The sequence below is a fragment of the Pristis pectinata genome, chromosome 7, assembly GCF_009764475.1.
Source record: "Pristis pectinata isolate sPriPec2 chromosome 7, sPriPec2.1.pri, whole genome shotgun sequence".
NCBI lineage: Eukaryota > Metazoa > Chordata > Chondrichthyes > Rhinopristiformes > Pristidae > Pristis > Pristis pectinata.
In genome coordinates this window covers 81,972,569-81,986,340 of record NC_067411.1, presented here as the reverse complement: position 1 = coordinate 81,986,340, position 13,772 = coordinate 81,972,569, and the positions used below count along the sequence as shown (strand labels likewise).

Genomic DNA, 13,772 nt, shown 5'->3' with positions numbered 1-13,772 from the left:
TGACGAGTTAGCAGGGAGTGTGGCTGAGGAATTGTAGATTCAGAGGTTCTCTGATCTGGGCAAAATTCATGAATTATTTTGAGGATAAAACCTGTTTGAAGATGATGGGATTCATCTGAGAAGCTCAGCTAGGGAATTTTTTTTGGACTAAATGACCTGTTTGGTTGAAGGCATGTTGAACTGACTGCCCACTTAAGTTTTTTTGTGCTCCATATATAGCAGATGTGTCTTCATCTCAGAACTCTGTAATGCATTTCCAAAATTTTACAGTTGATTTTTATTCTGGCCAATTTTGACCTTGATTGATGGAACCATAACATAAAACTTTGCACATTACCTCACCAAGGGCAATTTAATCTGTGGGTATTCTTTATGTAATGGCAGCTGCAACCACGAGTCTGACAGTATACTTCTGAATTGAGTTTTGAAATTCGCATTGTTGGATTTCGCAGCATAAATTGATTCAAACATCCTGTGACACTGAAAGAGGGTGGAGAACTGAAACTTCCGTGATATGTAAGTTCAAAGCTATTAGCGGAGTGTAACTTATTTTCAGCAGAAGTGCATTTCACGTTGTTTTCTTTCATCCATTACTATTAGTGAACAGAAAGTAATGAATGCAAATATCTATGAATTGTGTTATCTTCTCTCAGTGGGTATTTTTCCGGGCAGTTTGTCTACCTGCCTAGCGCTTTAATAAAACCCCGACCGTTCCGACCAACAACTCCAACACTCTGCACTGAGTCAAACTGCCTGCCCTTTGTGTGCGCTGCCGGCCTTGCAGTTTGGGCTGGCTCTTTGCTGATTGGCGACCGGGCTGTCGATCAGAGTCTTTTCCCGGGGATTTCCGCTCTCTCGGTCTGTGACTCGGAACATTTTGTAACAAAAAAAAAGCAACAGAGAATCTGGTGTCGGCGGCTGCGCGGCCTCTGGTCAAAGCCAGCAGAGCACAGTTCCCAGCTGTAGCTGCATTACTGCCTCCCTGCTTGGACCGAGAGAGATCAGGACTCTCTCAAACCCTCGCACTTTACATCCAAACACCTGCAAAACAACCAGGTCTGTGCGCATTTCTCTTTAATTTTATACCAACCTGGAAGTATGTGTTTTTTGTAAATGTGTGTATACCTGAGGGTGTGTGCATGCACATTATATCCTTTCCGAAGTCTTGGCCGTGTGTAGTTTTGCTTGTAGTTCCTCCTTGGACGATGGGTATCACCGAATTTTATCCCAGTTTGGGTGTTTGATCGGGGTGAGGGGTACAGCGAAGGTTTTCAAATTGATTTTCCGCTGACAACTGAATCTTATGGAGGGCAAAAAGGGAAATACAATCTTAATTTATAGTTTATGGTGTGGTGACTGTAATTATTATTTAAGGCCCGCATTGGGAATGGGACCGATGGACACCCCACCCCTCCCATTGGAATTAGCTGTATGTATGTGTCTGTTTATTTACAGCATTCAAAAACCATAGGGCAGCAGAGAATTGGTTGATAATATCTTGGGTCTTGTGTTTCAGAATGCTTTGTGGTTAGCACTCATCTTCTTGCTTCGTGTTAAGATAACCTACTGGCCCTAGCTTTGGTCTCCTTCCCGTCTCTGAGCTTGTCACTGTTGTGGGTTCAGCCCAAGCCCTGTGAATTTACGTAGCTGGCTTGCGTTTTATTATTGCAGAATTCCCGGTGAGAAAACTACCCGGCAATGAAGAGCACTGTTCACAGGTTTTAATGAGTAAGCCTACGGATGACTCAGTTTACTGTACGATGACGTTAAGGTCGCAGTTTCCAAACAGAATCGTCTGAACCTGTGATTTCACAATGTTTGTAAATACAATTTAGGAAGCTAGATTGCATTTGGCGGAAGGGTTTATTACACTGCAGTCGTAGGTTGTAATTGCATTGTTGTTTAAACAGCCCTTTCTTAATGAGGCCTGGAAGAAGTCGCTAGTGTTTTCTCTTCCCTCATAATTTCTGTGCGCTCGCATGTGCGTTAATAGGGAGGTTCATTGCAGGAACGCTGGATTTTCATGTGTTGCCTTCCCTTTTCTTTGAACCTTTTTTTTTTGGCTTGGATTAAGTTTGTTGGAGCCGGTTACCAAAGCGAGCCATTCGAGTTGTGAAAGTGCAGGACAATGCAAACAGAAGATGCTTGGCCCCGCTGCGAATTGTGATTTATTCCATTCAACAAGTGAGCTGAGTTGCGAGGGACGAGGGGCCTGCTGCGCATTTGATTGTGACTACCCAAGGCCTTTCATTTAACGCCACAGAAGTTGTTGGTTCAGTGACCGCGATCTTATTTGAAAGGTGCATATGATAGGCAGTAAGAGAAATCATCATTTTTGCAATGCCTACTGTCAGTTGTTTCCTTGTAATGTATGCTGTGCAATTCATTGAATCAGTAATGCAGATCAGAGGCGACACACTGGATTATATTTACCATGGTCACCCATTCAGGCAGAATGGTGAGGTTTACTGTACTCAGCAATTTGAAGTCGCTGTACTGTGATACAGGACTACTGGTCAGGTCCATGTGCAGGTGGGTTTGCTGACCTGTGTACGTTGTGGACCAAGGGAGCAGTTAGCAATTCTTCATTCTTTTGTTTTTCATGAAATGCAGACTGGAAGGATTGGTAGAAAGAGGTACAGTGTGAAAGTTAGCCATCATTGAGTATTTGCACTTAACTGAATCCTATAAATTAGTGAGTCAGAAGACATCGATGTAGTTCACAAATAATCCACTGCAGATAACAAGTAGACAGGAAACTGAGACGTGTTTCTCAGTTTTCTGATGACACAAAGCAAAGTGGGGAACTAAATGATGAGGAGGATGTAAAGAATCTGTAATGATAACAGAGTTGAGTGGGCGAGGGAAATGTGGTCATCTGTTATATAAAATAGGGTGAGAAAACCTGTTTTAAATGGAGAAACCATTGATGTTAATAATGAAAGGGATTTGGGGAGACCTGTACACGAAATAGAGAAAACAGAGGAGACCAGATGCTGGAATCTAGATGAGGGAAAAAAAAACAAGATGATGCTGGAGGAACTCAGCAGGCCAGGTAGCATCTGTGGAGAAAAACAGATGGTCAGCATTTCGAGTCAGGGCCCTTCTTCAGAATGTAATTACAGGAAGTAATTGGAAAGACATCACCTTTATTCTTGCCTGCAATACAAGCCAAGTTGGAGCACAGACTAAAGAAACCTTTTTTTGTTTAAGTTGCACAAGGCATAGGAACGACACCTGCAGTACGGTGCATTGTTCGTGTCTAAAAGAGAGGCTGTCTGAAGAAGAAAGGTTGAAGTAGAATGGACCTGCCTTCTGTGAAGTTTACAAGAATGAGAGGTCATGTCAGAAAAACGTTTATGGTTCTGTGAGGGTTACACAAGGTACATGTTGAGATTCTGTTTCCTCTGGAACATCTGGAATTAGGGAACATTGCGTTAGGAAATTATGTACGTCATTTTAGGACTGAGATGAAAACAATTCCTTTATGTGGAGGATAATGAAACTTTGGAATTCTGTACCTTAGAAGGATGCAGAAGCTCCATTGGAATACATTGAAAACTGAAATTGACAGAAAATATGATTGAATCAAAAGAAAAACAATGGAGAATTAGACATGATTTTTTTGAATGGTGGAGCAGACGTTTTTATTTTCTGTTCCTGATTTAATGACCTTTTATTACAATTGAAGATGAATTCAAGCTGTACATTTGTGTTAATATATTTTGTAAGAATAATTATGCTTCTGTATTTTGTTAACTTGTTTCATTTTCTGTTTAAATCTTGAAAGTTTATGGAGCATATATTGGGATTGAATACTTGGCCCAAGGTCTTCTGATTGAATTATTTATTATAAAACTTCTGCCATATAAGGGAGGATTATTGTTGTAACTTTTACCATTTTCTCTTCCATTTGTCTCGTGTACTATTTTTTTGAGATGGGTGATCATCTATTGAGTTCATTGGAGTTAATGTTTGTTGAAACCATACATGTGTTTTAAGCAGTTAATTCCAAAGAGTGTGCAGAGGAAATTAATTAAGCTGTTGTCTTCTGAGTTTGAATGTTTGTCTCTGTAAGGAAGGGATCTAGGTCAAGACATTGCAGGCAGAAATCTGACCTTGAACCTTGTGTCATGGGATGATTGATGATACCATATTTTGTTTTATCAAACATGTAACAGAACTGACATTGGGTTAATTGGCTTGCTAGTATATTTTCTACTTGTAAATATTATGGGTTCGTGGCCTTTTAACTGTATAAGTTCTAGATAGGTTTTGCATATCAGTTATACTGATGCATCTAATACTAAACCAGAGGGATTACAGGACACTGTGTAAAAGAGTAAATGCAAATTTTAAATTAAAGCTTAAATAATTCTGCTTTTGCTAAACTTGTGGACTTGGTAAATGGATATTTTCAAGATTTTTTTTGGTAAGTGTATGTCCTCCTGCCTCTTTGCTCTATTACTTAACACCCATTAATTGTGGTCAAGTATGGTTGGCTCCCAAGTCTTAAAAGAATCTCCTTCTATTTAGTTTTCTCTGTTCCTCTCCTGAAGAAATTGAAACACACTGGGAAACTATTCTACCAATGCAGATGATGCTTTGAGGTCCATATTTCTAAGTGAATTTAGATGGTCACTTAAGTGTTAGTGGACATTTGAATCAAGGGGAGTTTTGCAGATGCATGCCCTTCCTTAGTGTTTCTGTGAACTTCCCGGATCCTGTAGTTTATTTGCCTGGGGCAGTAAGATGGATTGGAGCATTGTCAACCTCGTTCTTATGTTGAGGCATTTGCTTTGTCTTCCAACAGGAGATTTGCACTCTAAACAGGCCATTAATTGTGTAAATTGGTAATGATTCTATTATGAATTTTTTCTGCATTCTTCACTTAGCTGTGCATTGAATTTTGGACACAAATGCAATCTCACTGCCATCTGCTCTTTCATAATAGGATTCTTATTACTTAAACCTGTACTTGAGAAATTAAAATCTAATTCTACATTTTCATTGTTCTACTTCAGTTATTTTCTAAAAAAGCATTGGCTAAGATTTAAAATCATGGAATAGGAAAATATTGAAAAACTTCCCTCCTCCTTCAAAATACAAATTTAATCTGATGTTTATAGATTCCTAGTAATCTGATTTGCTGTAGTAGTAATGGAGGCACAAGGGGCAGAGGCTGCAGTATCGAGTCCACTGTGGTTGTGCTGATGCTTTTGATTTTGTGCTGATGGATTGTGATTGTATGTGAGGGAGTTTGTTTTTGGCAGGTATTACAGCTGTGGAAAACTCTTTGTGGCAGGTAATTGGACACTGGTAAAGAGGAAGTGAATATGGAGCTGGAGTTGTATATGCAATTAAAGATCTAACGATAAAGTAAAGAGGATCCATAGTGACTGGTCTTTTATAGCCTGACAATAGTGGCTGCTCCTCCCCCTCCCTTCTGATCCATGCATGTTTTTTTTTGGGGGGGTTGGAAGCGATTTGAAGTTTGCATCAAATTTTTGATTGCTCAGTTATATGCTAAGTTGGATTTAAAAAAAAGTGAAGTAGTTCTAATTAACTGTACTCCTGATTATTCGTTTGAAAGTTATGGAGCATTGAGATGCCTGATCCACATTTAACAATAGGAAGTGAGTAAACTGCAGTAGTGGCTATGAATTGTTCACCTTGTTCACTTTTGCGTGTAATGGAAAGATTAAGCAAAGTACTGAATTGTCTTGAAATGGAAGTATTCTCAAGCTGTTGTGAAATTCAGCATTGGGAGCTATCTTGGCACTAAAGTACAGGGAGTGCTCATTTTGAGCTGTAGAGATTTTCCTTTCGGGAGGAACAGCCACTGTTCAGATGGGGAGAGAAAACAATGAAAGAAAATGCAAATTTCCTGACAGCGGATCAGGGTAACTAAGGACAACTTTTATACTGAGCTTCATTTTTTTGTGAAGTAGTTCTCAGTTTCAACTGAACCCATGTTTAAGTCCCCACTAAATTGAAATTATTAGAATTGCAGCAAGAAATTTCAATTTTGACTCAATTACTTTGATCCTGTCAGGTCTGTTTTCTCAGTGGTTGGTAAACTTTTGAGTTCTTATAGTTCAGATTGTTTTAACTGCAATCAAAATATGTTTTGAAACTGCTGAGTTTTTGGAACCAAATTAGAAAATTTGGGAAGATGAAATGTTGTGGTGTGTGAGATCAGTAGATTATTGTAGGTTCTCCCTAAGGAAATGCATCTCTTCTGAGCGAGGTATCTTGCTTAGTGGGTTTCCCAGCTTGGCATTCTGACAGATTTTGGATGATTATGATCATTTTAATCAGAGCAGTGACCTGTATTCTGCAACCCTGCTTAGTCCATGGAGAGAATTTTGGAAAGGGTCCTATGCAGGGCATTGTCTTTTAAAAATATTTTTCATTTACTTACAAAAGTTGTGCAGTCTTTGAATCTGTTTAAATATCCTAAAAGATACATTGGTTTTTCCAAATAGTTTGTTTGTATGTTATATTAATTAGTTTTTAATTTTGAAAGCATTTTGCCAGTGCCAGTTCACTGGAACACTGCAGAAGAGAATCCCAAATCTTTGCCATGCCTGTCCATAGATACGTTTCATAACTTTACTCTTGAAAAGATTGGTTGTTACTTTTAGAGCAAGTTTCCTAGTTCTGGAGTGTCCAGCCAGTGGAAATGGGTAAATAAAAGCAAATGGCAAAGGCTTAATTTCATTGATATACACTATTCTGTTCATCTAAAGTTATTGCAAGTACCCAATTGGATTCACTGATTTGTGCCAATTGTTGGATATGTTGGAAGGATGTGAATGAAAATGACCATAAATTGCCTCTTTTAATTTCTTGATTTTTATTTTACAGTTTTCTTCCTCCTACAGTTCTGGTGCTTCCCCTATCTGGGCAGTCTTTATTTGAGAATCTGAACAGTAAATGCGAGCAGGCTTTTTGATCTGAAAAGGCATCATGGCCAGTCTGATTCTATCCCTGCATGATACCTGCATGTTTTGCAGGAGGGGTTATTGTCTACCCTTCAAGAGCAGGAATCCTATTTGTCCCTGCCTTTCCCAATCCTTCCCTGGAAACACTGCCAACTGTTGTAGTGCCAATGCAGCTGTAGCCTGAGCTTGGCTTCCTAAGCTTGGAACTGAACGTGGAATCTGTCTGGTCTGTACGTCTTGGTGGCATGGCATATAATGCATTCACCAACTAAACTATTTATTTGGGTTGATGTAACATTTAAAGTATGACAATACCTCAACTGCTGTATTACTAAGGTTGTAGCATTTACAGAAATGAAACTGGGGAACAAAGTCTTGTCTTGTAAAGTTGATGTCTGCTTGTTAATATGGCACTCGGAACAGTTGTCTGCAAAGAATTGGACATATTTTAAAAATCAAAATTTGATGACATATTAATTTCAATTCACTGCAATTGCATGTAAAATAAGTGAGCTTTCAGCTTGTTTTTGATGCGTGCATGGACATGCTATGGTTACTCAAATCAGATAATTTGGGATTCTTACTGGTGTATAGAATGCCATGTTCTCTTAATACATCTCGAATGCCATATAAAACTGATTTTTGGCAATTTGGAATCCTCTGAAGTTTGTTCTCCAAGGAGCAAATAGTGTGGATGTTCATGACTCGTGTGTTACCAAGTCAGATAACAAAGTGACAGCAACAAATGATTGATGTATATTTTTTCTTAAATTTGCAGGTCCACAGCAACTGTGTGTGCCATTAGTTGGGAAGTCTTCTTGTACAAATGGTGGAATTTGTTCATTATTGCTGTCGATACCAAGGAAGCTTTTGCGAATGGGATGAAAATGACTTTTGAATTTTCTGCCAGCGATTGAACAAGCTGAGGTGCTTCACTGGTTTTATTGCGGAGGATGCTTCCGCTGTGGAACTATACAATCTGAAATTGCATAACCGAGTACATACGGAAAATTGCCATAAGTTGGAACTCGTTATGGAGAAAACTAAAGATAAAGATAAAATTGATGAAAGGTCTAGAATGACGAGGAGTGGTGGACGAAGTGCCCATAATTCTGGTGTTTTAATGGTTGGACCCAACTTCAGGGTTGGAAAAAAAATAGGATGTGGCAATTTTGGAGAACTTAGATTAGGTAAGAGGCTACACTACATATATTATTGACATTTATGTGAATTTCTTGCAATTATTGAAATGTTCCATTTATTTTCTGTTTTTATTTTCATTAAAATTTGGAAAGCTGGAATGTGGTTGAAAATTGTAAGATTGCAAACAAATCTGGGAAACTTTTATATTGGTCAGGTTCTGGGTTCTGCCTTTTTGATTAAATGTGACATTTTATATTTTGCTTCTGCTGTAATAATTTAAACCCAGTGTTAAACAAAACTTAACAGCAACAGAATGTTTTCTGCACTCATAAAATGTTTCTTTGCAGACTTGCTCAGCAATGTGGGTTAAAAGATTAAACAATGCAAAAGCCCCCTGTAAAGTTGGAGATTGGGGAAGATTCAGTCAAAAGAATATTTGAGTGTATGTGGAAATTCATCTTGTGAAATCAGATGCATAGAATAGTTCCTTCTGAGTTTCATCATCTGTTGATAGATAAACATCACCCAGGCCACTAGATTGAACTCGCTTATTCCAGCTGAGAGAGCACACTGGACATCATCTTTCATCAGCGTAACGTTTTCCCTGTACTAGGTTGGAGTATCAGTCTCAACATTATACTCGTGTTTCCGGGCTGGGAGTTGAACATGCGATACACAGACATCAGTTTCTGAGATGGTGCCTCCATGGAACTAAAGTTGAACAGCATGTCTGTTGAGTCTATCAGGCCCAAATGTTTGTCTGCCTGTTCAAGTTCAAGTTCAAGCACTCCAATTTCCTTTCGCCACTTGTCGGTTTGTCCTGAGTGGGTTTGATGTTTGGAAAAGGCTTTAGTTAGTGCTTTTGTCTTTATTAGTGGATAAATCCTCAATTGGAACACCAGGATTTGTTAATTTCCTCTTTCAGATAATTGCCAACTCTCAGGGACATTCTATTAAATATTAAGATAGTAAATTGCATGTCATCAAGTTGTCAAGAAGGAGAATATAATCTAAGAAGTAAAACAAGCAAGAAGTAATAAAGATTGTCAATGAGTTTCTGTTAGTCAAGAAATATAAAGGAAGTGATGGGTCAAAGTGAACATAGGCCCCTTGGAGACTGAGGCTGGGAAATAATTATTAGGAACAAGGAAACAGCAGACTTAAATATTTTGTGTCACTCCTTTTTTATGGTAGAGGATGCTACCAACATCCCAGTAATAAATAAAATAACAAAAGGAATTAAATATCATCACCATCATTAGAGCATCAGTATTGGGCAAACTAATGGGATCCGGGTCTCCTGGACCTGAGAGCTTGTATGCTAGGATGCTGGAAGAGGTGTTGGGTACATCAGCACCTTTTGGATTTTTGTAATATTAGAGATAGAGAGGTATGAAAGATTGGAAAACTACCAGTGTTGTACTCTTATTTAAAAAGTGTAAGCTAGTTAACCTAATGTATATTAGCGGAAAAAATTTATTTGGGAGTTAATAGTAGAACATGTGGAAAGTCATAATCTGTTTAAGCAGAGTCAGCATAGCTTCAAGAAGGGGAAATTATGTCTGACAAATTTTTCTGTGATCTTTTGAGGAAATATCAGCTGGAGTGGATAGGGGGAACTAGCAGATGTCATGTATTTGGATTTTGAAAAGGCATTCAAAATAACAAACAAAAAATAACTTGCAAGATGAATGATCACTGTGTTGGGGATAAAATTCCCAATTGGCTAGCTAGCAGGAGGCAGCAAGTAGGGATGGAGAGAAACTTTTAATATGGCAACTTGTGACCAATGGGGTCCCACAGAAATCAGTACTAGACATGCAGAGCTGTAGGGTTTAGAGGAATGAAGTGAGTGTAAGGTGGCCAGATTTATGGATGATTTTTATATATGAGGGCTGGGAGGCTAGCTGTGAGGAAGATATGAGCAGTATATAGAAAGACTGATAGTTTGTAATCCAACTTTCTACCCAACTGGATTAATGTGGGAAATGTGAAGTTCACTTTGGAAGAAGGAATGATGATAAAGCAGATTACTGTTTAAATGGAGAAACTGCACTAAGGTGCAGCAGGGAATAGGGGAGGTGATGGAATACTGACTTTTGTTTCAAGAGGGTTACTACAACCGTACAAAATAATAGTGAGGCTATATCTAAGTACTATGTACAGTTTTGGACTCCTTATTTAAGGAAATGTATTATTCAAGCATTGTATCACTCGGGTGGTCCTGACTATGGCAGAATAATCTTGTGAGGAAAGGTTGAACAGGTTGTGTCTGTACTCACTGGAGTTGAGAAGAATGTGTTGATCTTATCGAAATATAAAAAATCTTAAGGGTTTGCCATGGTAAGTACTGGGGCATTCAATTAAGACTGGGGGGGAAAAGTTCCTTCTCTCTGAGGGTTGTGATTCTTTGGCGTTCCTTGCTCCAGAAAGCTGTGGAGGCTGAATCCTTGAATATAGTCAAAAGCTCTTTAATCAGCAATAGTTATGGGGATAGGACAGGAAAATGGACTTGAGGAATGTTGGATCACCCATCATCTTATTGAAGGGCATAACAAACTTGGGGCTAAATGGCTTATTTCTGTTTTATTTCTTCCGGGACCAAGGCGAAATACTCAAGGTTGTAAGGAAATAATATTGGTGGAACATTATCTGTTACAACAAAGTGATCATTTTGATTGAGAATGGACACATGCTTTTGGAATGACTGAAAGGGAGACTTTAATCTTTGCGGTACTAGATCTGCGGAAACGTCAGATGTTTTTAATGTATGAAAATTGTTTATATATTCTCTTCTCTTTTTGGGAGATGGCAAATTGGCCTTGTATTTGGATGGTAGTGAACTGTTAGTACAGATATTCAATGAAGCCTGCGATGCCAGGGTGAAGATTGGTTGGTGGGAGGAAGCCTAGTGCAAAATTTGTGTTGGCAGTAACAGTCTAGCTAATTGTAGATATGGGCCCACAATTCCAGCCTTGAAAGGGCCACAATGGTAATTGGTTTGAGAAGTACAAAATCCCTTGCCAGTGCACGTGGGAAAACCGTACTTCAGGCTAGGCCAGTTTACTGGGAAATTTTTCTTTGTATTCTGTGCTATTTTAAGGTTACAAAGCAATTTAAAAAAGATAAAACTTCTGTTTTGTTGTTTGACAACTTCTTGAATCTCATTCTTGTGAACGGACAATTTGGCAGTCTGCCTAGAAGTTAGATCATCTAGAATTTATTTTTATAGACACTAATCATGCAAAATTTATTTTGCACTTGTGATCACTCCCAGGCAAAATAGCAAAATTAGACTAGGTACTTCCTAGGTGCTGCACACGAACTTTTTTTCCTGCTTCATTATTGACGTAGTGCACATTTCCTGATGTGCCAAAATGAATTGGAACTCACAGCTCCATATCTCAGTCAAACCAGGAGTATGTCAGGTGAGTTTGTTGCTCTTCATGCTATTTGAAAGGACAGACTGCTGATATTGGGACACCTGTATGTGCTTCATCTGAACTAACTACAGATTGCCCAGACACCTTCCAAGTTCCAGGGAGTGTGCTTAAACTAACAGGGAGTGCTTTCATTGGTACTTATTCAGAGATGCTTAATCCATGGATTCTTCAGTGATGATATCGCTGACAGCTCTCTGTTATTGGAAGTGCTGCTATGGTCATGACAAGTGGTAAGTTGGGACCTTGGGCCAGGAGGCAAAGACACAGTATGGCCCCTACTCCCACGAGGTCTTTAGAGATGCCATATCCTACCTGGATTCCTCTAATGCCCAATGCGTTTTCAGACTTGGGCTTTCCAAGATATAGTCCGGAAATACTTGATGCTCTGCTGGAAGACCTTCAGACACAGTCTTGTGCCAAAGCTACACTCTCCATGGAGGTTATGGTAACGTTGACTCTCAACTTCCTCTAAACTGCCACGGCAGAACTTTGCCATGTCTCCTAATTCGGAGCTCACGACTGCATCACAGAGGCCATTCAGGCAGTTTATCTGTGAAGAGACGCTCCTACTTCACTGAGAAGTGGGGACGGGGTGGCATTGTGAGCACCACTAGTTGACGGTATTATTGGTCTCGCACGTGCAGACTGTTGACTTTACTCGTGCCCATAAGGACTTGCATGAAGAAGTCTGACCTTGTCATCAACAGGAGGGGGTTTCCACTCCCTCAATGTGCAGCATGTTGTTGATCATGAATTTCCTCATGGCGAATGCCACCCTTTCTGGAAGCCCGCTTGATTCTTTTGTCTTGTGGGAGTCGGCATGCCAGGTACTTTTCAGTGTTAGGACCACCTGCAGGGATGATCCTAGAGGATATAGGCTTCCCTGGCTTGTCACTAGTGTGTTTTCCAGTCACAACAATGGAGCACTGATAGAATGAGCCACACAAGTACCAGGAGAGCAGTGGAAAATGTCTTTTGGTTTCTTCAGGTAACTTGTGGTGCACTCCAGACAGATACAAAGACTTTTTGCAGCATGTAACGTATGATAGATTTGCAAACAAAGGTAGCAGAGGAAGAGCAACAGGGAGACCCGACCCTTAAGGCAGAGCCTAAAGAGCAGGAAGAGGATGGTTTCTACTGGGGAATGTCCCTGATCAACTTCCACAGCTTCATCTCCCAAATGAACAGAGCAGGAAAGCATTGTCAGCATAGGCTAGAAGGTGCCTGCAAAATTATGGTCCTGGATGCACACCAGGTGACTCCCTAACTTCACACTCTGCCACTACAACAGTACACCAATAATCAACGCAGTCCTAACATGAGTAGTTTGAATGAAGAGTATTTGGAAATGTGGGAAATGTTGGCTGTGGTGAAGAACAAAATTTTATAAATTACATTCGGGAGTGTTTCTGTTTGTTAGTTTCCAAATCCTCTCACTGTTAACAAGTTTTCACAGACAAAAATGGAGTAGCACCAAAGATTCCTTCCCTGAAGGATTTGGTGGAAAACACTTGTGCTATACATTAGTTGCAGTTTCCAAAATAAGCCTCTGGGTAATTGAGTTGTTGTCAGTTAACTTTTTTTGATCCTTTTGTTTTTCAGCTATTTATTTCAAGGGCGGCCTTGAAAGGAGGAAAGAGCGACATTCCATTTGTGTCGTGGTTTCACACCCTTGGGGCATCCCGAAGGGTGTTATGCCAATCAAGTACTTTTTACAAGTATACTTACTATGTTAATTGAGGAATATGATAGAGCATTGGAGGCTCACTGAAAATGTTGTTAATACTCGTTTCATTTTCTGTAGTCAACAGTTCTTTTAAAAGGTGCATAGTCTCTGGATTTTGAAGCAAGATTCAAACAAATAACAATATTTTTCTCTCCTGGTTTTGCACATTAGTAAATAATGAATAATAATTTAATAAGAAGAATTACTGTAGACTTCACTCGGGAGAGGTAGTTCCATTTTTATATTAAACACATTTTATTGTTAATGTATGCCTAACAGTTCACATACCAATGACAGTGCTATAATGTGTTTCGTATTTCTGAACACTATTTTTCTGCCTGCGTGTTGGCGATGTAGTCATCGGCAAGGCCGTTTCTATTGTATTCATTTATTACGCTTGCCTGCCTTCCTTCGACTTCAATTTCCCCACTCAAACCCATCTAAGGAGTTGACCACCCTCTAGCTTCTCCAGCATATACTCAATTGTTCTCATTTTCACTCCAGCACCATTTT

At 39.4% G+C, this 13,772-nt stretch overlaps 1 protein-coding gene across 10 annotated transcripts in view; it reads left to right on the top strand.

Moving 5' to 3' along the window:
- Positions 1–902: 902 nt before the first annotated feature.
- Positions 903–13,772, top strand: part of LOC127572438 (casein kinase I) — a 180,866-nt gene continuing 167,996 nt past the window's right edge. For 6 of the 10 annotated variants that reach the window (XM_052019704.1, XM_052019702.1, XM_052019698.1 and 3 more), the window contains exons 1-2: positions 2,096–2,300; positions 7,726–8,137. In XM_052019704.1, the coding sequence (XP_051875664.1) occupies positions 7,981–8,137 (157 nt within the window). In that variant the 5' untranslated portion in view covers positions 2,096–2,300; positions 7,726–7,980. Of the gene's footprint in view, positions 1,057–2,095; positions 2,301–5,953; positions 6,072–7,725; positions 8,138–13,772 lie in introns of those variants that run through there. The other 4 variants (XM_052019699.1, XM_052019695.1, XM_052019701.1 and 1 more) reach the window with 3 other exon arrangements.